This window comes from Hypanus sabinus, chromosome 10 (assembly GCF_030144855.1).
Source record: "Hypanus sabinus isolate sHypSab1 chromosome 10, sHypSab1.hap1, whole genome shotgun sequence".
Lineage (NCBI taxonomy): Eukaryota > Metazoa > Chordata > Chondrichthyes > Myliobatiformes > Dasyatidae > Hypanus > Hypanus sabinus.
This window is the reverse complement of record NC_082715.1, coordinates 80,854,890-80,881,469: the sequence shown is the minus strand read 5'-3', so window position 1 is coordinate 80,881,469 and position 26,580 is coordinate 80,854,890. Positions and strand designations below refer to the sequence as shown.

Genomic DNA, 26,580 nt, shown 5'->3' with positions numbered 1-26,580 from the left:
TTTCCTGTCTTGAACATAACTCAGCAAAAGACAAGCCACAGTTTCTTTGGTTAGTGAATTACAAAAACTGACTGCATTTTATGCAAAAAAAAATTCTCATCTCACTCCAGAATCAGAAATAAGACTCCTATTTAAAACTTGTGTCTGTCTCTGGGGAATGCAACCAGCCAAGAATGCATCTATCTTGATAAGCCCCTTAAAATGTTTTACATTTCAATTAAATCACCTCTCATTCCTCTAAACTCTAGAGTGCATCAGCAAAGACTGATCAATTTCTTCTCAAAGGACAAACTATACCCATCCATGTGTCATAATATCCCTAGGTATCAGCCTCTACTACCATCCCCAGCAGTGCATTGTAATCCCTGCTATGTGAAAAAAAACACCTCTGACATCTCCACTTAATTTTCCTCCATTCATCTTAAACAGACGTCCTCCAATATTGGCCATTCATCATCATTACGTACTGTGTCGTCTGACACAGGCATTCATGATCTATCCATAATTGTTCTTGGCAAATTTTTCTACAGAGGTAGTTTGCCATTGCCTTCTTCTGGGCAGTGTCTTTACAAGATGGATAACCCCAGCCATTATCAATACTCTTCAGAAATTGGCTGTCTGGTATCAATGACGAGGATTTGTGCTATGCACCACCTGCCAATATGACCATCCACCACCAGCTCCCATGGCTTCATGTGACCCTGATTTTGGGGGGGGGGGCACTAAGCAGGTGCTACACCTTGCCCAAGGGTGACCTAAGGCTACCAGAGGGAAGGAATGCCTTACACTTCCTTTGGTAGAGACGCATCTTCACCCTGCCCATCAATACTAGCTATTTCCCTGAGAAAAAGACACTTGCTGTCCACTTTATCTATGTCTTTTATCATCTTGTATATCTCCATCAAATCATCTTTCAGCCTCCTTCGCTCCAAAGAGAAAAGCCCTAGCTCACTGAACCTGGCTTCTATGTCACGGTCTCTAATCCAAACAAGCATGCTGGTAAATCTCCTAAGCACCCTCTCTGAAGCTTCCACGTCATTCCTATAATGAGGTGAACTGAACTGACACCGAGTGGTCTGACCAGAGCTTTATCAAGGCACAACATAATCTTATGCCCCTTGAACTCCATCCCCTAGCTAATGAAGGCCATTACACCATAGCAACACACACAAAATGCTGGTGGAACGCAGCAGGCCAGGCAGCATCTATAGGGAGAAGTACTGTCGACGTTTTGGGCTGAGACCCTTCAGTCCTGACGAAGGGTCTTGGCCCGAAACGTCGACAGTGCTTCTCCCTATAGATGCTGCCTGGCCTGCTGCGTTCCACCAGCATTTTGTGTGTGTTCCTTGAATTTCCAGCATCTGCAGATTTCCTTGTGTTTGCCATTACACTATAGGCCTTTTTAACCACCCTATCAACTTGTGCAATCTATGAACATGGACCCCAAGATCTGCCCATTCTCCCACACTGCTAAGAATCCCACCAATAACCTTGTACATCTGTTTTTAAGTTTTATCTTCTAAAGTGTACCACTTTTCCAGATTGAACTCCATCTGCCACTTTTCCATCAGTTCAGCATACAATATACCTTCATCCTAAAACAACCTTCTACATACCCACAACTACCGCCTTTGTGTCATCTGCAAACTTATTAACTCACCCTTCCACTCCTTCATCAAATCATTTATATATTTTTTTTATATCACACAGTGTAGCAATTCCAAAACAGATCCCTACAGAACACTACAAGTCAACAATTTCCTCCTCTCCTTCCATTCCAAATCTACACAGCCAGATTTCCATGAATCCCATATCTCAAGACTTTCTGAATGAACCTGTCATGGGGAACCAGTCAAATGCCTTTCTAAATTTCACGTATACCACATCCACCACTCTTTCTTCATCAATGCGCTTTGTCACCTCCTTGACCTACCTCTCAATAAGTCATACTTGATTATCCCTAATAAGAGTATGCTGCTCCAAATGTTTGTAAACCCTGATCCTAAGAACCCTCTCCATTAGTTTGTCCACCACTGATGTAATACTCACCTGTTTACAGTTCCCAGGGTTATCCCTTTCTTGAACAATGGAACAACTTCTGCCATCTTCCATTCCATTACCCCTGGGGCCAGTAAGGACCCAAAGATCACGACCAAAGACACAGCAGACACAGTAGTAACCAGGGTGTATTCTGTCAAGTCCTGGGACTTATATATCCTGATACCTTTTCAGAAGCTCCCACACTATCCCTTTCTTAATCTCAACATGTTCTGGCATATCAGCCTGTTTATGCTGTCCTTACAAACATCAAGATCCCTTTCACAGGTGAGTACCGAGCAAAGTATTTATTAAGGACCTCCACAATCTTCTCTGCTCAAGATACATACAGTGCTACCCTCACTCTAGTCATCCCTCCTGTCCCTCAGGTTACTGCAGATTGCCTTGAAGTTATCTTAGTCCTACTCATCAAGACCTTCTTATGTCCCCTTTTAGTTCTCCTTCTTCTTATGAACTTATAATTCTCTACCTTATAACTCTCAAGAGCGCTGCCTAATTTTTGATTGCTAAACTTTAAAGATGCCTCCTTCGTCCTCTTGACTAAGTGTTCCATCTCTCTTGTCACCCTAGCATCCCTTTCCTGTCTCATTGGGAAAGACCTATCCAGAACCCTATGCAAGTGCTCCCTAATTAACCAACACATTTCTGTTGTATATCTCCATGAGAACCTCTATTCCAAATTTATGCACCCAAGTTCCTGCCTAACAGCATCATAATACTCCCTCCCCCAATTAGATGCTTTCCCATATCATCTGTGCCTATCCTTGGCCATGGCTATGCTAAAGGTCAGGGAGTTGTGGTCACTATCCCCAAAATACCACACACTAAGAGATCGGTCACCTGCGTAGGTTCATTGCATAGTACCAGATCCAGTATGGCCTCTTCTCTAGTCAACATCTACATAAAATGCAGAAATCCTTCCTGGATACGCCTAATGCATCCTGCTGTACCTGAACCTTTTGCACTAAGGAGGGTCAACTAATATTAGGGAAGTTGAAGTTACCTATAACTACCCTGTTACTTTGGTGCCTTTACAAAAGTGTCTCTGTTACTATTAGGAGCCTACTGAATACTCCCAATAGAGCGAGAGTTCCTTCCTTGGGACTTACATTCATATTGCTTTGGTAGACAACCCCTTCAATGACATCCTCCTTTTCTGCAGTTGTGATACTATCCCTTGTTAGCAATGCCACTCCCCTACCTCTTTTACTCTCCTCCCTATTCCTTTTGAAACATCTAAACCCTGGAACATCAAGCAACTAATTCTGCCCTTGCAACAGGCAAGACTCTGGAATGGCCACAAAACCTTAATTCCATTAGTGATTCATGATCTCAGTCCATCATCCTTGTTCTTAATACAGTGGATTCCAGTTAATTGGGCCAATGGTTAGAGTCCCTGTTTATTCAGGACAACTCCTAAAGAACAAAAATTAAATTGAGAAAATAACCAGGATTCCCTTCATTTATACGGGAAACTCAGCACTGAATTGGGGCAGAAGATTGTTTCTGAATGGTTTCAAACTAGGGTCAGTCACATGCACTTAAGCGGCTATTAGATGCTACAGAGTGCTTAGAGTAAATCAGCTTTTAAATAGCATCAGTTGTGTGTGTTTATGTTCAAAAAGCAACGATTTTTTTGTCACTGATAGTTAGTGAAAAATAAGCAATAAAACAACTTGGAACTGTTTTGCTCACTGCAGTTTCAAGCATTTAAGTTCGGAGATGCCGGGAGTGAAAATTAAACAATTTCATTACTTCAACAGGTTGGGAATCACAAAGAATTTAAAGTTATCTTGAATGCTACAATGAGAACAAAGATTTGGAAGAAGCAGTGGTCGAAAGCATTGTGTAAAGGCAGTACATTATCTGCACCAGGTGTCTGACTGTAAACAAACAAAACCAGCACAATCAGAAGAACATGGAAGATTTCTCTGTAGATAACTATTTTATATAGCTACACAACTTTATAGAACTGTAGAGGTATTGGTGGTGTTCTAATTTGTTCAGTATTTCATTTAAAAACATAAATTGTTACTCAGTTGAATAGTAGTTCATTTTTTTATACCTTTTAACTAATTCCATGAAACTTCAGCTAACTGAGGCAGCTGCTTAACTGGGCCAAAATGTACTGGTCCCAATGTGTCCTAATTAACTGGAATGTTAATTCCAATTAACTGGAATCAACAATACTTCTAGCATTGAAGTAAACACATTTCAACCCATTCGACTACATTTATACCCTATCCACTACCTATCCTTCCCCTCAGTCTCTCTGCACATTCTAACCTTACACTAATTGCTCTATCATCTGACTTAACATTCTGGTTCCCATCCCCCTGGCAAACAAGCTTAAACCCTCACAACACATGTAGCATCTTACTAAAGGCTTCCTAGAAATCCAAACAGACCACATCAACCAGTGGCCTATTATTTTAATTTAAAGATATAGCATGGTAACAGGCCTTTCTGGCCCAAAGAGCCCAAGCCGCCTAATTACACCCACATGACTAATTAACCTAATTAACTTACTAATTAACCATTCCACTTTGGAATATGGGTGGAAACTTCTTAGACAGTGACAGGAATTGAACCTGGGTTGCTGGTGCTGTAAAGTGTTATGCTAACACTACACTACTATGCTGCTGCATTAGATATAGAAATGAATAATCCAGTGTCTGAGAGTGCTTCACTGTCTCAAAATAATTACCAGGTAGAAAAAAGAAATGATTCAAGAAGATGGAGCATCCTTCAAAAATGCAATTCCCCACTAGTGACTCCCAGGAATCACTGGGCCACATTGGCTCAAAATGGAGAAGGGGCATTCGAGATGGTATTGAGAACTTCCAAGGCCATGCATTAGAAACACACAAAGATCCTTCATACAGGAGTGGACTACCTCCAAATCTTCACTTGCCGCATCTGGTTCCCTGTGGTTCCCTCATCAGCCAGCTCAGAACCCGCAAAAAAGGTGTGCAATTAAGTTATTCGCAAAGCCAAGCAGATGTGTAACTGCTCCAGCTTCCACAAGTTCCAATCCAATGATTCTGAGCCTGCAAGTTCCATCTATGTGATGGATCCAGTGGCTGAGCCCGTTATCTCTGCAAGAGCTAATGTCTGCAAATTCCAGTATTTGTCAGCCATCCATGTCAGAATATCTGATTCAATGTCCGCATGAGTGCTTCGGTGAATGCAGGTTCCGGTATCAATGTAACCCAGTCTGCAAGTTCCAGTGTCTATGTGAGTGACCCAGCATCCCTGCGTTTCCCATTGATCGACCCATTGTCCCTGCAACCGACAGCGTTTCCCGTGGACTGACCCAGAGTACCTGCGACTGAGTTTCTCCTAGATTGACCGTGTCCCTGCGACCGACAGCGTTTCCCGTGGACTGACCCAGTGTACCTGCGACTGAGTTTCTCCTAGATTGACCGTGTCCCTGCGACCGACAGCGTTTCCCGTGGACTGACCCAGTGTACCTGCGACTGAGTTTCTCCTAGATTGACCGTGTCCCTGCGACTGGCAGTGTTTCCCGTGGACTGACCCAGTGTACCTGCGACTGAGTTTCTCCTAGATTGACCGTGTCCCTGCGACTGAGTTTCTCCTAGATTGACCGTGTCCCTGCGACTGAGTTTCTCCTAGATTGACCGTGTCCCTGCGACTGACAGTGTTTCCCGTGGACTGACCCAGTGTACCTGCGACTGAGTTTCTCCTAGATTGACCGTGTCCCTGCGACTGAGTTTCTCCTAGATTGACCGTGTCCCTGCGACTGAGTTTCTCCTAGATTGACCGTGTCCCTGCGACTGACAGTGTTTCCCGTGGACTGACCCAGTGTACCTGCGACTGAGTTTCTCCTAGATTGACCGTGTCCCTGCGACTGACAGTGTTTCCCGTGGACTGACCCAGTGTACCTGCGACTGAGTTTCTCCTAGATTGACCGTGTCCCTGCGACTGACAGTGTTTCCCGTGGACTGACCCAGTGTACCTGCGACTGAGTTTCTCCTAGATTGACCGTGTCCCTGCGACTGACAGTGTTTCCCGTGGACTGACCCAGTGTACCTGCGACTGAGTTTCTCCTAGATTGACCGTGTCCCTGCGACTGAGTTTCTCCTAGATTGACCGTGTCCCTGCGACTGACAGTGTTTCCCGTGGACTGACCCAGTGTACCTGCGACTGAGTTTCTCCTAGATTGACCGTGTCCCTGCGACCGACAGCGTTTCCCGTGGTCTGACACAGTGGTCCTAGCAACCGGCTGATTCTGCCGTGACAAGAACATAGGCATGGGAGACTGCAGATCCAGCTGCTAAATGAGCGAACGAGCACCTACACAGGCGATCCAGTTCACATCTGTCCGCCCCCGGGTGTTTCGCCAAGTGTCCATATGCTGCACTGCACGCCAGTCTAGCCCAGACCAATGCAAGACGGATGCCCGGCTCGGGCAGAGTAACGGGGACCGATCCTGAGATTACTCCCTTCACCGGGTCGGCTGGGAGCCGAGGCCCAGCACACCACCGGTCGCGCTTTCGTTTTAACCAATAAATAAATAAAAGTTATTAATCCTTACCTTCCGGCTTGTTCCGTTGCCCAGATAAATGTAGTAGGCGATCCCCAGCACCCAGAGGAAGGCAAAGCATAGCAGGATCCTGGACTTTCTCCGCATAGTTCCGAGCAGGGTGCGAGGGAAGAGGCCGAGTCGGAGGAGCAGGCCGAATCGGCACTGGCGACGAAACGACGCTCAGCATCCATCAGCGAAGAGCCGCGCAGGCTGGCGCCTGGGCGAAGGTCAGGGGGTAAAGGGTACGCAAGCGAGGACGAGCGCCCACGCCGGCTGGAAGCCCAGAGCTCCCCGCACCCAAAGCCTCAACGCAAGCGTGCAGCTAATTTTGCAATAAGAGCTAATTCGGCATTACATATAAAATTTAAGTCACCAATTATGCTGTACTCATAATTAAGATATTTTGTACTACATTACATCAACACTTAACAGATAATTATATATCGTATTTAATATTAAATACAATATTAAATAATATTAAATATTTAATATTAGATTACATAAATAAAGCAATGCCCTATGGAGACACTGGCTTGTATTTAATGGAGATAATATTGCAATAATAATACTGCAATAATATAATAACACATAGATAATACCAGCAAAGATAACTTACATTCCATAGCATGAATAAAATAGTGTTTCCTTACTGTGTATACATAATTCAGCATTACTTATTATAATAAATAGACGAGATAGTAATTATTTTACATTAATTATATATATAATATCTCATTTATTAACAATAGCAAAGTGCACAAAATTAATTTAATTTTCTCATGCAACTGATATATTGTATAGCCTTGCATATTGTAATCCAAAAATTAACATAAAGTCTGTTCAAACAATACACACAAAATGCTGGTGGAACACAGCAGGCCAGGCAGAAAGAATAGGAAGAGCACAATTGACGTTTTGGGCTGAGACCTTTCATCAGGACTAAAGTCTGTTCATGAAGGTTGATTCTGCATTGCAAATAATTAAGCTATGTTACATAGTTTATAATAAAGACACTATTTTAAAATTAATGTAAGTATAATTTTATGTAATAATGAAAATAAAACTACATTATTTACAATGAAAATGCATTGTATATATTACATAACAGTAATAACAATGTAGTGTATATGTACTTCATATGTCAACTTGTACATCTACAGAATATTTTTGTTAATATCATTGCATTAATATTATTTATGTGCTGTATCACACACACACACAGAGTTTTACACCTTGATTCCAGAGGAACATTGTTTTGCTTAATGTATACATGTGTACAGTTGCATGATAATAATAACTTAAGCTTGAATAATTATAGTAATAATTATAATCATAATTCAGCACTGTATGTATTGCTGATCACTCCATATGGATCTCATTGCATAAGATCGTGAAGAATGTATTTTACATTTCATATATCAATTTGAATGACAAAATTAAGTTGGCAGATGCAATATCTGTAGCAAGCTCCTAGAGCAGGGGTGGGCAAACTTTTTGACTAGTGGGTCACAAAGGGTTCTAAAATTTGACAGGGGGGCCGGACCAGGAGCAGATGGACGGAGTGTTTTGGTAATACACCTCATAAGAGAAAATAAAATATCATGGGATATGTAGAAAACATGTGCTTTAATTTCAATTGAAAATGAACAAATGCATTACAACAAAATATCTGTCTTTGAAGTCCCATGGTATTTAGCTATTTATTGAAATGACTTTTAAAACACTGAAAATTAAATGAATAAAATACAGCTTTTTTAATAGTAACAGTTATTATTTTAAAGCACTGAAAATTCTGTTATCCTTCAAGATATTATCATCATCACTCTCCTCCTGACTGTCTTTATTTCAAAAACGGTAGGAGATGCAGGTCTACTTGTCCTGCTCCTTCTTATTCAATTGTCCCCTGTGCCAAAACTCAACAACGACCAGCACAAAGACAGAACAATGACAGCGCGTTATTTGATCTGGAGTGCATTTTTTATTTTGAGAACGTACGTGCACCTGCGCACTACTCATGTCCATCACTTAACAGAAATGACATGTAACATGTAAGGCTTATTGAAAAAAATATTTTCAAATGCATTTTTTACAAAACAAAACGAAGAAACATTTTTAATTTCAGTGGGAACAGTGTTGTTGGTCTCCCTTTTTAGCCAGCGCATCAAAGTCTGGATTTAGTTTTGTTGTGGCGATTCTCAGGATGGATCTGAGGTGTTGGTCAGTTAACTTGGATCTGTGGCTGGCTTTGTTGATGTTCATGACGCTGAACGCCTGTTCACACAAATAGGTCGAGCCGAACAAAGAGTAAAGTGTAAATGTGGAGTAATACGCTGCACCTCAACAAAGGTCAATGTGTAGCAGTGTGCTACATGCAGCGCTAAAATTACGACACGGAGTCGGTAACTGCAGTCGAAGAAAAAAACTTTATTCGAAATCCCCAGCCTCACTTAAGCCTCCCTCAACCTGCCCTCCGTGGCGCAGAGGCTCCAAAGCTCTGTGCACGCAAATCCCCGCAGGCCATCTCCCTTAGCCGGAACGCTGGCTAATTGTGAGCCGGTTCGGATGTGCCAGGAAATGGGTCACCACAAATGTATATAGAGTGCGTCATCTATTGGGAAAACGCCAGATTTGCGGGGAAAAAACGTTAACAAGGTTTATTAATATAATTTCATCAAGTTCTGTGGGCCGGATTAAAAAGCTTAACGGGCCGCATATGGCCTGTGGGCCGTAGTTTGCCCATGCCTGTCCTAGAGGAAAACAAACAAAACTTTCCCCGGTGCAGGATGGTGTATTGCTGTCAAAAAAAATTGGATGGTGAAATGGTGTGGAGGAGGAGGATGGGAACATTGTTCCTAGGGAGTCAGGGGAATGTTCCGAAGAACAACACGTTTAGGAGTCATGTCTCTCTCCAGAGCACTGCATGAATGCTGTCTGTTTATTTCTGCTCTTTCTACCAATTCCCCACAATTCTTCTGCACACTCCCATGGTCTTAGAGATGGTGCAGAGGAGATTTACCAGGATGCTGTATGGACTAGACAGCATGTCTTATGAAGATAAGCTGAGTGAGCTACAGCTTTTCTCTATTGAGCAAAGGAGGATGAGAGGTGACTTCATAAAGAAACATTTTCCGAGGGTGAAATGGCTAATGCAAGAGGACATAATTTTAAAGTGATTGGAGGAAAGTATAGGGGGTTATAAGTTAAGTTCTTTAACTAGAGTGTGGTGGGTGCGTGGAACATGCTGCTGGGGTGATGGTAGAGACAGATACATTAGCGAGATTTACGATATTCAGATAGGCACATGGATGACAGAAAACTATAGGGGTATGTAGGAGGGAAACTTTAGATTGATCTTAGAGTAATTAATAAAGTCATCATATCATGGCTGAACAGTTTGCACTGTGCTGTAATGTCCTATGTTCTATAAAGAAGGACTGTCATCTTTCAGACTAGTGAGCTGCAAATAACATGCTGGGGATGAGTGTTGCATTTTGCTCCATTATCCATATAATCTGGAGAAAATTTACAACAAAGATTCAAATTACATTTATTATCAAAGAATGTATAAATTATACAACCTTGAGATTTGTTTGCTTACAGATATCCACAAAGCAAGAAACCTGAAAGAACTCAATTAAAGAAAATAAATAAATAAAAGAAAAAGGGCAAGAGAAAGAGGAAAAAGCAGAAATCATGCAAACAATTGAACCCAAAACCTCACTTATCTATTCATCATTTTAGCAGGTAAGGAGCACAGCAGCCAGGGCAGTTTCGGGAGAATAAAAATTCCATCAAAAAGTATGTTGAATTTCATAATGGACACCAAGACATATGCAAAATAATGCTGTTTTCTGAGTTAAGATGATTTTAAGCAGCTCGTACCAGTTTTCTTTTGAGTTTCTGAACTGCTGCCAGAGTGACAATGGTGTTAGAATTACCAACTTTAAAATTTTAATTAGTCAGTACGATGCCATTGAAATTTATTACAAAAACACTGAAAAATGTTATATTTATGATAGGCCCATCATGATCTCATCTCAAAAATGAAAATAGGCATAAGAAAACTTGGGATAAGATAAACTGTCTTGATGATTTTGTTTGAAAAATGAACAAGCAATGGCAATACAGTAGCATAGCAGTTGGCACGGCATTATTACAGCTTAGGCATTGGAGGGCAGAGTTCAATTCCGCCACTGTCTATAAGGAGCCTGAATGTCCTCTCTGTGACCATGTGGGATTCCTCTGGGTATTCCAGTTTTCTCCCACAGTCCAAAGATATACTCGTATGTAGGTTAATTGGTCATTGTAAATTGTTCTGTGATTAGGCTAGGGTTTAATTGGTGGGTTGCTCGGCAGCACAACACGTTGGATTTGAAGGGCCTGTTCCATGATGTATCACTAAATAGATAGATAAATAAACAGACAAACAAATTAATTAATAAACAGGCTAGGAGTGTCTGTTCCACAGCATGATGGCAACAGTTCAATCTGAAACTTGGAATGTTGTGTGAAGTTTGCACATTCTCTGGTAGATTCATTAACAACGGTAAATTGCTCTAGTGGATAAGTGGCAAAGGAATTAATGGGAAGTTGCTCGGCATGTCAGAGAAAATAAGTTGCTGGGCTTCATTGATATAACGAGAGGGTGTCTCGTGCCAAGATACCTTATTTTCCATCTTGGTTGTCTCCAACCTGATGGCATGAATATTGATTTCTCCTTCTGGTAATAAAAATCCCCCTCCCTTTCCCCTATTCCCCACGCTAATCTTTTACCTCTTCTCTCCTGCCTCCTCTTTCCTTTCCCTACGGTCTGCTCTCCTCCCTTATCAGATTCCTTCTTCTCCAACCCCCGACCTTTCCCACCCATCTGGCTTCAGCTAGCATCATTCCCCTACCCCCACCCTTTTTATTCTGGTGTCTTCCCCATTCCTTCTCAATCCTGAACAAAGGTCTCGGCCCGAAACATCAACTATTTATTCATTTCCATAGATGCTGCCTGACCTGCTGTGTGTGTTGCTTTGGATTTCAAGCATCTGCAGACTTTCTCATGTTTATAAGGAGAGAGAGAGAGAATGGGATTTTTGTACCGGGAGTAACACTGGTCATGAGGTTCCCTTCTATGCAGTAGTAAGTAAATAAAAGTATCCTGATTATACTGATATTTGCTAAAGCATAGAATGAACTTTGGTTCAGCATGTCAAGTGAATGTCAGATCTAGTACTGATTCACTACTGATTTGTCAGCCAGATTATGTGTTTCCCTCAGGAACATGAATTTACAGCCACACAAGAGGGATGAACATAAGCATGTAGCTGAAGCTGACACCCAAATAAGTGAAAGCATTCTTTTCGTATACAATGGATTCAGACGGTTTTATCTAACCTGAGTTCATTGATGGCTTTTTTCAAAGCATTACAACTTTTTATATAGTGCGTATTAGAACAGTTTTTTGGTTGTCAAATTGCTGATGCTTCTGAATCAACCATAAGCTGAATTATTTTTAAAGAGCATGGTTCATTTAGATGGAATTTCTGGTGCATGAAATCTCCGATGCAGTTTCAAGATGTGTCCAATATATTAAACATTAGCTACTAATTAGAAATCCAACTATAAAGAATTGCATTCTGATTAGATAATTAAAAATTCATGGGCAGTCATCACATGAATGATTTTATTGCATACATTCAGTTGAAGTGTATATTTGAAATACATGATAGGTTTGCAAAGCCACTGTGTCAATATGTGGAAGGTATTTTCTACTAAAATTCATGTAAGTGTCTAGAATGGTATCACTTAGCTCAGAACCACTGATTATCATTAAAGTTCAAGTTCAAAGTAAATTTATTATCTAAGTAGAACATAGAACATAGAAAACCTACAGCACAATACAGGCCCACAAAGTTGTGCCGAACATGTCCCTAACTCAGAAATTACTAGGCTTTCCTGTAGCCGTCTATTTCACTAAGCTCCATGTACCTATCCAACAGTCTCTTAAAAGACCCTATTGTATCCACCTCCACCACCATTGCTGGCAGCCCATTCCACGCACTCACCACTCTCTGAGTAAAGAACTTACCCCTGACATCTCCTCTGTACCTACTCCCCAGCACCTTAAATCTGTGTCCTCTTGTGGCAACCCTTTCAGCCCGGGAAAAAAGCCTCTGACTATCCACACAATCAATGCCTCTCATCAGGTCACCTCTCATCCTCCATCTCTCCAAGGGGAAAAGGCTGAGGTCACTCAACCTCTTCTCATGAGGCATGTACCCCAATCCAGGCAACATCCTTGTAAATCTCCTCTGCACCCTTTCTATGGCTTCTACATCCTTCCTGTAGTGAGGCGACCAGAACTGAGCACAGTACTCAAAATGGGGTCTAACCAGGGTCCTATATAGCTGCAACATTATCTCTTGGCACCTAAATTCAATTCCACGATTGATGAAGGCCAATACACCATACACCTTCTTAACTACAGAATCAACCTGCACAGCTGCTTTGAGTGTCCTATAGACTCAGACCACAAGATCCCTCTGATCCTCCACACTGCCAAGACTGTTACCATTAATACTATATTCTGCCATCATATTTGACCTACCAAAATGAGCCACTTCACACTTATCTGGGTTGAACTCCATCTGCCACTTCTCAGCCCAGTTTTGCATCCTATCAATGTCCCACTGTAACCTCTGACAGCCCTCCACACTATCCACAACACCTCCAACCTTTGTGTCATCAGCAAACTAACTAACCCATCCCTCCACTTCCTCATCCAGGTCATTTATAAAAATCACGAAGAGTAAGGGTCCCAGAACAGATCCCTGAGGCACTCCACTGGTGACCAACCTCCATGCAGAATATGACCCGTCTATAACCGCTCTTCGCCTTCTGTGGACAAGTCAGTTCTGGATCCACAAGCAATGTCCCCTTGGATCCCATGCCTCCTTACTTTCTCAATAAACCTTGCATGGGGTACCTTATCAAATACCTTGCTGAAATCCATATACACTACATCTACTGCTCTTCCTTCATCAGTGTGTTTTGTCACATCCTCAAAAATTCAATCAGGCTTGTAAGGCATGACCTGCCCTTGACAAAGCCATGCTGGCTATTCCTAATTATATTATACCTCCCCAAATGTTCATAAATCCTGCCTCTCAGGATCTTCTCCATCAACCTACTGACCACTGAGTTAAGACTCACTGGTCTATAATTTCCTGGGTTATCCTACTCCCTTTCTTGAATAAAGGAACAATATCTGCAACCCTCCAATCCTCTGGAACCTCTCCCATCTCCATTGATGATGCAAAGATTATCTTCAGAGGCTCAGCAATCTCCTCCCTCGCCTCCCACAGTAGCCTGGGGCACATCTCATCCAGTCCCAGCGACTTATCCAACTTGATGCTTTCTAAAAGTTCCAGCACATCCTCTTTCTTAATATCTACATGCTCAAGCTTTTCAGTCTGCTGCAAGTCATCACTACAATCACCAAGATCCTTTTCCACAGTGAATACTAAAGTAAAGTAAAGTACCTCTGCCATTTCCTTCGGTTCCATACACACTTTGCCACTGTCACACTTGATAGGTCCTATTCTTTCACAGCTTATCCTCTTGCTGTTCACATACTTGTAGAATGCCTTGGGGTTTTCCTTAATCCTGCCCGCCAAGGCTTCTCATGGCCCCTTCTGGCTCTCCTAATTTCCTTCTTAAGCTCCTTCCTATTAGCCTTATAATCTTCTAGATTTCTAACATTACCTAGCTCTCTGAACCTTTTGTAAGCTTTTCTTTCCTTCTTGACTAGATTTATTACAGCCTTTGTACATCAGGGTTCATGTACCCCACCATAACTTCCCTGTCTCATTGGAACATACCTATGCAGAACTCCACACAAATATCCCCTGAACATTTGGCACATTTCTTCCGTACTTTTCCCTGAGAACATCTGTTTCCAATTTAAACTTCCAATTTCCTGCCTGATAGCCTCATAACTTCCCTTACTCTAATTAAACACTTTTCTAATTTATCTGTTCTTCTCTCTCTCCAATGCTATTGTAAAGGAGACAGAATTATGATCACTATCTCCAAATTGCTCTCCCACTGAGAGATCTGACACTTGACCAGGTTCAATTCCCAATACCAAATCAAGTACAGCCTCTCCTCTTGTAGGCGTATCTACATACTGTGTCAAGAAACCTTCCTGAACACACCTAACAAACTCCACCCCATCTAAACCCCTTGCTCTAGGGAGATGCCAATTGATATTTGGGAAATTAAAACCTCCCATCACGACAACTCTGTTATTATTACACCTTTCCAGAATCTGTTTCTCTATCTGCTCCTCGATATCCCTGTTACTATTAGGTGGCTTATAAAAAACACCCAGTAAAGTTATTGACCCCCTTCCTGCTCCTAACCTCAACCCACAGAGACTCCGTAGACAATCGCTCCATAACTTCCACCTTTTCTGCAGCCATGACACTATCTCCGATCAACAGTGCCAAACCCCCACCTCTTTTGCCTCCCTCCTTGTCCTTTCTGAAACATCTAAAGCCCGGCACTTAAAGTAACCAATCCTGCCCCTGAGTCATGCAAGTCTCTGTAATGGCCACCATATCATAGCTTCAAGTACTGATCCACACTCTAAGCTCATCCGCTTTGTTCACAATACTCCTTGCGTTAAAATAGATACATCTCAAACCTTTGGTCTGAGCACTTCTCTTCTCTATCACCTGCCTATCCTCACCCTCACACTGTCTACAAGCTTTCTCTATTTGTGAGCCAACCTTCTCTTCCCCAGTCTCTTCAGTTCGGTTCCCACCCCCCAACAATTCTAGTTTAAACTCTCCCCAATAGCCTTAGCAAACCTCCCCGCCAGGATATTGGTCCCCATTGGATTCAAGTGCAACCTGTCCTTTTTGTACAGGTCACACCTGCCCCAAAAGAGGTTGCAATGATCCAGAAACCTGTATCCCTGCCCTCTGCTCCGATCCCTCAGCCACGCATTTATCCTCCACCTCACTATTCCTATTCTCACTGTCGCGTGGCACAGGCAGTAATCCCGAGATTACTACCTTTGGGATCCTGCTTCTCAACTTCCTGCCTAACTCCCTGTAGTCTGTTTTCAGGACCTCTTCCCTTTTCTTACCTTTATCATTGGTACCAATATGTACCACAACCACTGGCTGTTCTCCCTCCCACTGCAGGATATCTTGGAAGCAATCTGAATCATCATGAACCCTGGCACCTGGGAGGCAAACTACCATCCAAGTTTCTTTCCTGTGTCCACAGAATAGCCTGTCTGACCCCCTGACTATAGAGTTCCCTATTACTATTGCCTTCCTCTTCCTTTCCCTACCCTTCTGATCCACAGGGCTAGTATGTACCATATTCTACCTTGAGATTCATTTTCTCGTGGGCGTTCTTAGTAGAATAATGAAAAACAATAGAATCAATGAAAAAGTACTTGATAAACAAACTGATCATCAATAATCAATTTTTTGGTTGCTATGTCCTGCTTCTACTTCTTTGCGTATGACTGAGGGAAGACTGATTAGATTATTGTTAGTTAGAATGTATTTTGTAATCAGGATATATATATATACAACTTTGCACATTATTGGATAAATGTTACTGTTTTAGTTAAAGACAGAATGTATAAAGATTGATTTTATTTGTCACAAGTACATTGAAATATACAGTGAAATGCAAGGTTTGTGTCAACGATAATCACAGTGTGAGGATGTGCTGGGGGGCAGCCCACAAGTGTCATATGCTTCTGGCACCAACATAGCATGCACAACGTACTAACCCTAACCCATACATCTTTGGAATGTGGGAGGAAAACAGAGCACTGGAGGAAACCCATGTCGTCATGGGGTGGTGGGAGGAACAAACAAACTCCTAACTGACAATGATGGGAATTGAGCCTGATCACTGATTGCTGACACTGTAAAGCATTACAAGAACTGCTATACAAGAACATGCCACCTCTATGTTTAGAGACCTGTCCCATTTTGGAGAACACCTTTACTATCAGGCTGTGATCTTCTTGGTATCTATAGCTTTATCAGTACACTTAGCCATGGAAGGATAGTTGAAACCCAGGAAAAGAAGCATTGGGCTGGGCTCACATATTACTGGCTGGAAATTCAAAGGAAGCCAGTCATCTGTACTTATGCTATGGACCAGTGAGCTATAGGTTGTAGCATATGGCATATAATTCCCTGTTTTTATTTGTATGTAATTTGAAGTCTCTGGTCACTCTAACAGCTCCTTGCAGAATTTCAGCTGTGAAACTGGTTGGAACGGGGTGTAGAATAGCTATTTTTCTTGATTTTTTTCTTATAGATAACTTTCTCATGCTTGCTTGTATTTTTATTAATCATCTCCATACAAATAATTGTTCAGTTAATTTTCCAGTAATTACAATATAGTTGCCTCTATATTTTTCTAGAAACTTCTTAGTTTCAGTAGCAAGTATCACTTTACTTGAATCTGGTCATTTGGTTATTTTATTGGTTACAGTGCCTTGAATAGTACCACCACCCCCCCAACCCTTTGTTTACATAAATGAGTATTATTAAAACCAGGGATATTGATCAATTTAACAGACTTTTTGTGTGAATCACCTGCTCCTTTTTTTCACAGTAGAGCCCAAAAGACAGAGAAAATTGTAAACCATGAAAAATTAAAACTTAGAAATCCAAAATGCTAGCAGTTCAAACGTATTCTTCCCCCTTTGCTCAATACTTAGTTGAACCAGATCTCGCAGCTATTACAGCCAATAGTCTTTTTAGATAAGTCTTTATTAGCTTTGCACAATGTGATGGAGCAAGATTTGTCCATTCCTTCTTGCTATTTGCTCAAGCTGAGCCAGGTAAATTGGGGAGCAGTGATAGACAATCTTATAGTCTTGCCAGAGTTATTTATTCAAGTTAAGGTCCGGACTCTGACTGGGCCGCTCAAGGGTATCGATTTTCTTCATCTGAAGCCACTCCATGGTTGCTCTGGCAGTGTGCCTGAGGTCGTTCTCCTGCTGAAAGGCAAACTTCCTCCCCAGTTTAAGCTTTCTGCCTAGGTTTTATCTAGGACCTCTCTGTACTTAGCAGCATTCGTTTTCCCATCAACCTCCACCAGATTTCCAGTCCCTGCCACCAAAAGGTATCCCCATAGCATGATGCTACCTCCTCCATACTTTACAATCAGGATGGTGTTACCTGGCTGATGTGCAGTATTAGCTTTACACCACACAGACTGTAATTCCATCGGCAGTATTCTTGTTTCTGACTAACTCACTCCAAAAACATGAGCACTAAATGACCATTACCCTGTTGGAAGTGATGTCTTTCGGCCTCTTGATGTACAAGAAAAGTGCTGCTGCACTACTTTCAGAATACGTCAAGGCCTGAGCAATATTCAAATCTCAAACAGCATTACTAAACCAGCTTATCAAATTGCCATTTCGAGAACACTGTATAATACAAGGGCTCTTGGGTTTCTGAAATTACTCTGCTCAGTACTTCATAAACTATATAATTGAATATAAGACTATTTACATTTCTAAAATCCTGATGTCATGAAATCATTAAAGAGGTCAGATTTAAAGATCAGCTTTATTTGCCACATCAAAACATACAGTGAAAGGTATCTTTTGTGCCACCATATGAGGTGTTCTGGGGGCTGCCCACAAGTCACTAATCCTAATGTACGTCTTTTGAATATGGCACTGTAAAGCATTGTACTAACCATTACACCACCTTGCACCATATATATCCAGATTAGTTTTATTTTTCATCTCATGAAAATAAGATCACTTCCATGTCTTTCTTATCAAAATCAGGTAGCCATAGGTTTACCGTGAGAGACAGGAGTTTTAAAGGTGTTCGTGGGGGGGGGGAGGGGGAATAGATTTTTCACGCAGACGGTGGTTGATATCTGAAACTTTCTACTGGAGTCACCACATTTGACAGATGTTTCACCATCACTTGAATAGGCAAGGCATGGAGAAGTTTGGCCTAATGCTGGCAAATGGTGTAGATGGGGAAAAAAGGAACCAATATTTTTTGCTACAGCCATACTCGTGCAGCACAAGGGCTGGCCCTTTTTCAATGAATCAAAGTAAAATTTCTGGGACAAAGTAGTCCAGAATGCCCAAGAAGTGTTCAGACTCAGAGTCTGAAGAGTCAATGGTTTCAGTATCCACGTGGAAGGAATCAACCTGGAAGACAATTGGGACTGCACCGGCTGTGGAGAAGGTGGACCAAGAAGCCTATATTTGTGCTACACCACTCTACGATCAAAACTCAAAGAATCATTATCAAAACATCTGTAATTCTTGAAGATTATTAAGATTCAATATTATTCCACTAGACTGTGACTCCTTAAGATCTGTAATCTGTTTCCAGTAGTTCCAGCTAGACTAGGTCAATGCCTCACCAAGCTTTCAAATATTTTACATTTTATGTTGTTAGCATTGTCTGGAAAAATTGATGCTAACTATCAATGCATTTTATTTTCCCTTAATTAATAAGTAAATCTAATTCTGGCTTAGGCAGATATTATTTCTTTGTACAGTAGTAGGTTGGCAGGGCCCAAAGACAAGGAGAGCTGGAAAAAGGAGAGAAGAAGCAAAACCTTTCTTTGTTTTTCCTCCTTCAAAACCAGCAAGGAGAGCAATGGAGAGCAGTTTAGCCATCTTTAGACTTGCACTGTATTTGAACATAGGAACATGAATCTGGCTTTAAACATTCTGGCCTGTTCTAACATTCAATGAAACAATGGCTGCTCTAATACCTAATTGTCAGACCAATGTTTGGCAATACTTTGGGCAAAGTCTGAAGTTGAAGGCCTGATGTCTACGAGTCTGAGAATCTTGGGCCAAGGTCGGAGGACTAGAGGCCCAGAGGCAGCTGACATGGGGTTAGAGGCCTGTCTATGTGTGTAATTGGGTGGTGGGTGGAAGGGATGGAAAAGGCATCTGTATTGTTATTGTTGTCTTGCTTTGTTCTGCTGAAGATCTACTGCAGAAGATCTCTGGGATCATTTTGGTAGCAGTATACATTCTACCTCAGGCCAATGTCAATCAGGCTTTAGGTGATCCGAGCAATGGGATCAACATTGCTCAGATCATCTAAAGCCATCACAATAGGTCAAAGGCAGATGCAATTTCAGTTGCAACTTCATGGGAGAGTGGCAAAGAGAAAACCACTGTTGAAATTTTGGCTAGAAGGCATGTGGGTGACTCTGAAGTCAGCTGGATCATACACCAATCCTCTTAAAGGGATCAGAAGTGGAGAGAGTGAGCAGTTTCAAGTTCCTGGGTGTCAAGATCTCTGAGGATCTAACCTGGTCCCAACATATTGATGCAGTTATAAAGAAGGCAATACAGCAACTATACTTCATTAGGAGTTTGAAGAGATTTGGTATGTCAACAAATACACTCTCAAAAACTTCTACTGATGTACCGTGGAGAGCATTCTGACCATCTGGTGTGGGGGGTGGGGGTGCTACTGCACAGACCAAAAGAAGCTGCAGAGGGTTGTAAACGGGTAGAGAGCCCATCTTGGGTACTGGCCTAGAAAGAGCCCAGGACATCTTCAAGGAGTTGTGTCTCAGAAAGGCAAGGTCCATTATTAAGAACCTCGATCACGCAGGGCATGCCCTTTTCTTACTGTTACCATCAAGTAGGAGGTACAGAAGCCTGAAGACACACACTCAGTGATTCAGGAACAGCTTCTTCCTCTCTGCCATCTGATTCCTAAATGGATATTGAACCCTTAAACACTACCTCACTAGTTTTATATTATTTCTGTTTTTTGCACAGTTTTTAATCCAGTCAATATACCTATACTGCAATCTATTTATTTATTTTCTTCTATGTTGTATATTGCATTGAACTGTTGCTGCTAAGTTAACAAATTCCACAACACATGTTGGTGATAATAAACCTGATTCTGATTCTGAATATGGTGGGTATACCATGTTGACACTAGAATGTGTGGTGACACTTGCAGGCTGCCCCCAGCACATCTTTGAGTGTGTTGGTCATTAATCCAAAAGACGTATGTTTTGAAGTACATGTGATATATAAATCTGAATTTGAATTCCAAGTCTCTTCACAAGTGTCTTTATTTAACAAAGGAATCTATCGACCATAGACTTAAAATTAACTATTGACCTGACATTATTTTCCGTTTGTGGAAGAGAGTTCAAAATTTCCCAAGTTATTTCCTAGTTTCCCAAAAGTGGTCTGTCTCTGATTTCTAGACGTAGTCCCAGACTTTCAAACAGTTGGCCTTGTGGTCAAGCAAATCTTAAAAAAAACAGTTGTGGTAAACTATGTGTATTCCTGTCTGGACACACCCCTCTGCCGACTGCTCCTGTGGCTCCTCCCACAGACCCCTGTATAAAAGCGATTGGAGGCACTGCTCCTCCCTCAGTCTCCAAGATGTTGTGGTCACATTTGCAGCTAATAAAAGCCTATCTTTTGCCTCCCAACTCCGAGAGTTATTGATGGTGCATCACCAATGTGGCAATGATCATCAGTTATACACTTAGCTAAACAAATATGTCATCCAGTTTCATGGCTGAGCTTTGGAGAAGATAGGGATGGTTTGTGCAGCAGTCAGGGTAGGATTGGAATGGGGTGGTCAGCAGGACTGGCAGTGATCAGCAAGGATTGTGGGGCAGAGGCACAGGGTAATGTCCAAGGATTGTGAGCAAAAATTAAATAAATGGTGAAGAGTTGATGCTACTGTAGATCAAAGGCTCTTTCAAGAGCCTTGTTAGAGGGTTCACAGTAGCATAACACTTTACACTGCCAGCAATGTGGGTTCAATTCCTACCAATGTCTATAGGAACTTGTAGGTTCTCCCCTTGACCACATGGGTTTCCTCCGGAGCTCCATTTTCCTCCCACAATCCAAAAGCAGGCATGTTAGGTTTAGTGAGCTGTGGGCATGCTATGTTGGCACTGGAAGCATGGCCACACTTGCAGGCTGCCCCCGGCACATGCTCGGACTACATTGGTCATGGACGCAAATGTTGCATTTCACTGTAAGTTTCAATGTACATGTGATAAATAAAGCTAATCTTTTTAAACCTGATCCTTAATCTTTACTTTTCATAAACTAGCCATTCTGTAGTGCCGGTACAAAAAAGCCACTGTTACATATACCAGATTCTAGTTCCTCAGAGTCACAGAGGTAAAAGAAATGAATAGGATAACTGCCAGCAGGCTTTTTCTACTGGGCGAGACTAGAACTAGAGGTCAAAGGTTAAGGGTGAAAGTTGAAATATTTAAGGGAAACCTGAGAGGGAGCTACATCATTCAGAGTGTTGTGTGAGTGTGGAATGGGCAGCCAGCAGAAGTGGTGGATGGGGGTTCGATTTCAATATTTAAGAGAAATTTGGATAAGTACATAGATGAGAGGAATATGGAAAGCTGTGGTCCAGGTGTGGGGATGGAGCTAGGCAGAATAACAATTCCACATGGACTAGATGAGCTGAAGGCCTGTTTCCATGTTGTAGTGATCTATGACTCTAAATAGAGAGGGTAACGACTGTGCAAGAATCAAAACCAGCAGCAACAACGAGGAGCAATGAGACAGCAGAAGGAACAGGAGTCCTGGGTCCTATGCTGCCAAGTACGGAAGCAGTTACTCGGGCTCCTGGACCTGTTTCACTCACCTCAACAATGAACTGACTCTGCAGCCTGTAGACTCACTTTCAGGGACTCTGCAGCTCATGTTTCCCGTATCATCTGCTGGATTTGTTCTTTTTCACACATTCGATGTTTGTCAGTCTTTGCTGTGTGTGGTTTTTCATGCATTCTGTTGTGTTTCTTTGTTTTGTGGGTATCTGCAAGAAGATGAATTTTAAAGTTTTATATGCTATACATACTTTGATAATAAACTTACATTGAACTTTGAAGAAAGCATAAATAAACACAGAGTAGAGAGAGCAGAAAGGCCTCAATGCATTGGAATGTCTGCTCAGATTTCATGCTCAAAACTATGAAATAGTTCTTAAACCCAAAACATTCTGGTCCAGAAACTGAAGTGCTCCCAGGAGAATGGGCACAGGATCAGATTTCTCATGTGTCTTAGTTTGCATCAAGTAAAAAAGAAACATGAATCAGCCTTTCTAACAGCCTAAGCATCTATGCAAAGCTCTAGTTCAGAGTGAATTTGATGTATTTTCTGTGGTGTGAGATGTATACAGTATATTTTGCAACAGAAGGAAGAAATGTTTCCCTATAGATTTTGCAAAGTTCTATGCAAAAGACTTTTTGATGTGTCTGTAAAAAACTTGTGAGCTGATAAAACAGAAAGAACCCTTTAGAAACAGAAATAGGCCATACCAGCCGTTGTGCCTGTTCCATAACTCAACAAGATCACGGGTGATTGTGGGGTGGTACAGTACCATGAAGGTTAGTTACAGTGTCAGCTGTAAGATCAGGCATCAATTCCTGCCACGGTCTGTAAGGAGTTTGTATGTTCTCCTTGTTACCACGTGGGTTTCCACTGGGTCCTCCAGTTTCTTCCCACATTCAAACGATGGATGGGTTAGGGTTAGTAACTTGTGGGCATGCTATGTTGGCACCAGAAACACAGCAATCTTTCCAGGAATTTACAGGAAAATAAAATACAATAGAATTTACAAAAAACTAAACATAACCAATGCATACAAAATGCTGAAGGAGTTCAGCAGGCCAGGCAGCATCTAAGGAAAAAAGTACAGTTGACATTTTGGGCCACAACCCTTTAGCAGGACTCTAATTATAGAGTCTAATGGCTGAGGGTGAGAATGACCCCATATAGCATTCTTTGGAGAAGCATATTTGTTTTAGTCTATTACTGAAATTACTCTTCTGTTCAGCCAAGGTGGTATGCAGAGGGTGAGAAATGTTGTCCAGAATTGCCATGATATTCCAGAGGGTGCTTTGTTCTGCCACAGCCTCCAGTATGTCCAGTTTGTCTCCTACAACAGAGCCAGCCTTTCTAATCAGTCTTTTGAGCTTGTTGGCATCACCCATGTTGATGCCACCCTGCCAAAGGATTTCGGCTCAAAACATCGACTGTACTTTGTTCCATAGATGCTGCCTGGCCTACTGAGTTCCTCTAGTATTTTGTGTGTGTTGCTCAGATTTCCAGCATCTGCAGATTTTCTCTTGTTAATACATAAGACTGACAAACAACCAATGTGCAAAAGAAGACAAACTGTGCAAATTTGTTGTATGGTACAAGCTGCAGCTCAACATCAGTAAGACAAAGGAGATGGTGATGAACTTTAGGAAGACCAAGCCTGCATTGCTCCCCGTTACTATTGATGGTGAGGACGTGGATGTGATGAGGACCTACAAGTACCTGGGAGTGTACCTGGACAACAGACTTGAGTGTAGCACCAATATAGAGTCTGTGTACAAGAAGGGCCAGGGTTGCCTCTACTTCCTGAGGAGACTGAAATCCTTTGGAGAATGCAGGCCTCTCCTTCACATGTTCTGCCAGTCTGTCGTTGCCAGTACAATCTTCTATGCAGTAGTGTGCTGGGGCAATGGCATCAACATGGATGATGCTAAAAGGCTCAATAAACTGATTAGAAAGGCTGGCTCTATTATAGGAGTCAAGTTGGACATGCAGGAGGCTGTAGTAGAATAAATACCCCTCCGGAAAATCCTGACAATTCTAGACAATATTTCTCACCCTCTGTATGCCACCTTGACTGAACAGAGGACTACTTTCAGTAATAGAAAGAGTGCTCCAAAGAGTGCTATATGAGGTCACAGTTTAAGGATAAAGGGGAAGCCTTTTAGGACCGAGATGAGGAAAAACTTCTTCACACAGAGAGTGGTGAATCTGTGGAATTCTCTGCCACAGGAAACAGTTGAGGCCAGTTCATTGGCTATATTTAAGAGAAAGTTAGATATGGCCCTTGTGGCTAAAGGGATCAGGAGGGTATGGAGAGAAAGCAGGTACAGGGTTCTGAGTTGGATGATCAGCCATGATCATACTGAATGGCGGTGCAGGCTTGAAGGGCCGAATGGCCTACTCCTGCACCTATTTTCTATGTTTCTATGTCATTCTTACACTTGGCCATTAGACTCTATGAGTCAACATATAGCCAGGGAAGTGATGACCACCTCCTTTTAGACTGTCATTAACCTCTGTTACACACCCTACTATCACAAACACCCTGTTCAATACCACCATCACTTCTTATCTGGACTGTGCACCCATTACTATATAATATTACAGTAATTCTTGCACTACCATCTTGTCAGTGTGAACTTGTAAATCTTGTAATCTTTGACTTGTAAATCTTGTACATCTTATTTTAAGGTAACTTTTTTATTCTTTCTTACCTCTGTTCTAATATTTGTATATCTGTGCACTTGCAACACTACCATGACATTAATTTCCTTTGGGAATCAATAAAGTATCTGTCTACCCATTTCATTATATAAATAATAAAGAAAACATGAGTTGTAAAGAGTCATTGAAAGTCAGTGTGTAGGTTGTAGAATCTGTTTAGAGTTGAGGTGAATGAAATTATCCAAGTGATTAAGGAACCTGATGATTGTAGGGTGGTAACTGTTCCTGGTGGTGTGAGCCTTAGGCTTCTATATTTTCTGAGAAGAGAGCATGCCCTGGATGTTGGGTGCTACTTTTTTGTGGCAGTGCTCCACCTGAATGTGCTCAGTGATGAGGTGAGATGTGCCTCTTGTGGACTAGGCTGTATCCACCACTTTTTATAACTTTTTCTGTTCCTGGACACTGGTCTTTCCACACTTTTCATGGTGCCATCAGTTACTCTCCCAGGAGAGGGATATCAGAGACCCCAGAGAAGGAATGTTGCTGACTTGCTGAAACATGGGATCAGCAGGTTGGGAAACCAGCCTACTGAGGTAGAAATTGGATATCAGGGGTACTGCCATTTCAGCAATATCACTGTGGGCACTACTTTTGTTCAATGTACAGACTAATCTGCTTGGCAAAGAACATCTCCTGCATTTCAAAGACATACTGTTTCAATTACTTTTTATTAAATATGGAAATTGAAAACACCTTTTAGATCTATAAACAAAACTAAAATTTAATAACAATCTTAGACAAATATTTTTCTAAATCAGAAAAACCTTAGACTTGAGAAGGTGGGCACCCACTCTGTTCCTTACAGTACGTGGAAGCCAGTGGAGCCTCTTATTGCCACGGTGGATCTGTAATTTTTACACTTTTTACTCTTACTCTTGCAAGCTGCATAGTCTGGTCTTATGAAAGTCAATGTCAGTGTATCTGCAAGAGAGAAGGAGAAGCAGAAATTACATCTGTTGGTGATTGGTTCAAGAACAGCACAGACAGTTGCCTAGCAACAGATGGTAGATTGATAAATCCCAGTAATCTCTTAATGTTCTCCTCTAATTTAGGCAGTTTATCTCAGAGGATCTATCCTGGGATCAGCACATTGATTCAATCATGAAAAACACACGCCAGTGGCTATACTTCATTAGGAGTTTGAGGAGATTTGGTACGTCGCCAAAGACTACCAAGTTTCTACAGATGCACAGTGGAGAACATTCTGACTGGTTGCCTCATAGCCTGGTGTGGAAGCTCCAATGTGCAGGATCGCAACAGGCTGCAGAGGATTGTAGACTTAGCCAGCTACATCATGGGCACAACCCTCCCTCCCACTGAGGACATCTTCAAAAGGCGGCGCCTCAAGAAAACTGCATCCATCATTAAAAACCCTCATCACCCAGGACATGCCTTCTTTTCATTACTACCATCAAGGAGAAGGTTCAGGGGCCTGAAGAAACACACTCAATGATTCAGGAACAGCTTCTTCCCCTCTTTCATCAGATTTTTGAATGGTCCATGAACACTACCTCATTATTCCTGTTTTGCAATATTTATTTATAATTGTAACTTATCATAATCTTTTCATGTTTTACACTGTACTGCTGCTACAAAACAACAAATT

The 26,580-nt window shown here is 41.8% G+C and overlaps 1 protein-coding gene and 1 long non-coding RNA gene across 8 annotated transcripts in view; both read right to left on the bottom strand.

Moving 5' to 3' along the window:
* The window catches only part of galnt2 (UDP-N-acetyl-alpha-D-galactosamine:polypeptide N-acetylgalactosaminyltransferase 2), a 109,604-nt gene extending 102,771 nt beyond the window's left edge, over positions 1 to 6,833 (bottom strand). The window contains exon 1 of the mRNA XM_059982216.1: positions 6,617 to 6,833. Coding sequence (XP_059838199.1) covers positions 6,617 to 6,712 — 96 coding nt within the window. The 5' untranslated portion in view covers positions 6,713 to 6,833. The remainder of the gene's footprint in view (positions 1 to 6,616) is intronic.
* Positions 6,834 to 7,167: 334 nt separating this feature from the next.
* The window catches only part of LOC132400818 (uncharacterized), a 42,673-nt gene continuing 23,260 nt past the window's right edge, over positions 7,168 to 26,580 (bottom strand). For 6 of the 7 annotated variants that reach the window (XR_009514392.1, XR_009514396.1, XR_009514395.1 and 3 more), the window contains 3 exons: positions 25,739 to 25,895; positions 22,291 to 22,461; positions 7,168 to 11,005 (listed from right to left, as the gene is read on the bottom strand). This is a non-coding gene — a long non-coding RNA (uncharacterized LOC132400818). The remainder of the gene's footprint in view (positions 11,006 to 22,290; positions 22,462 to 25,738; positions 25,896 to 26,580) is intronic. The other variant, XR_009514391.1, reaches the window with a different exon arrangement.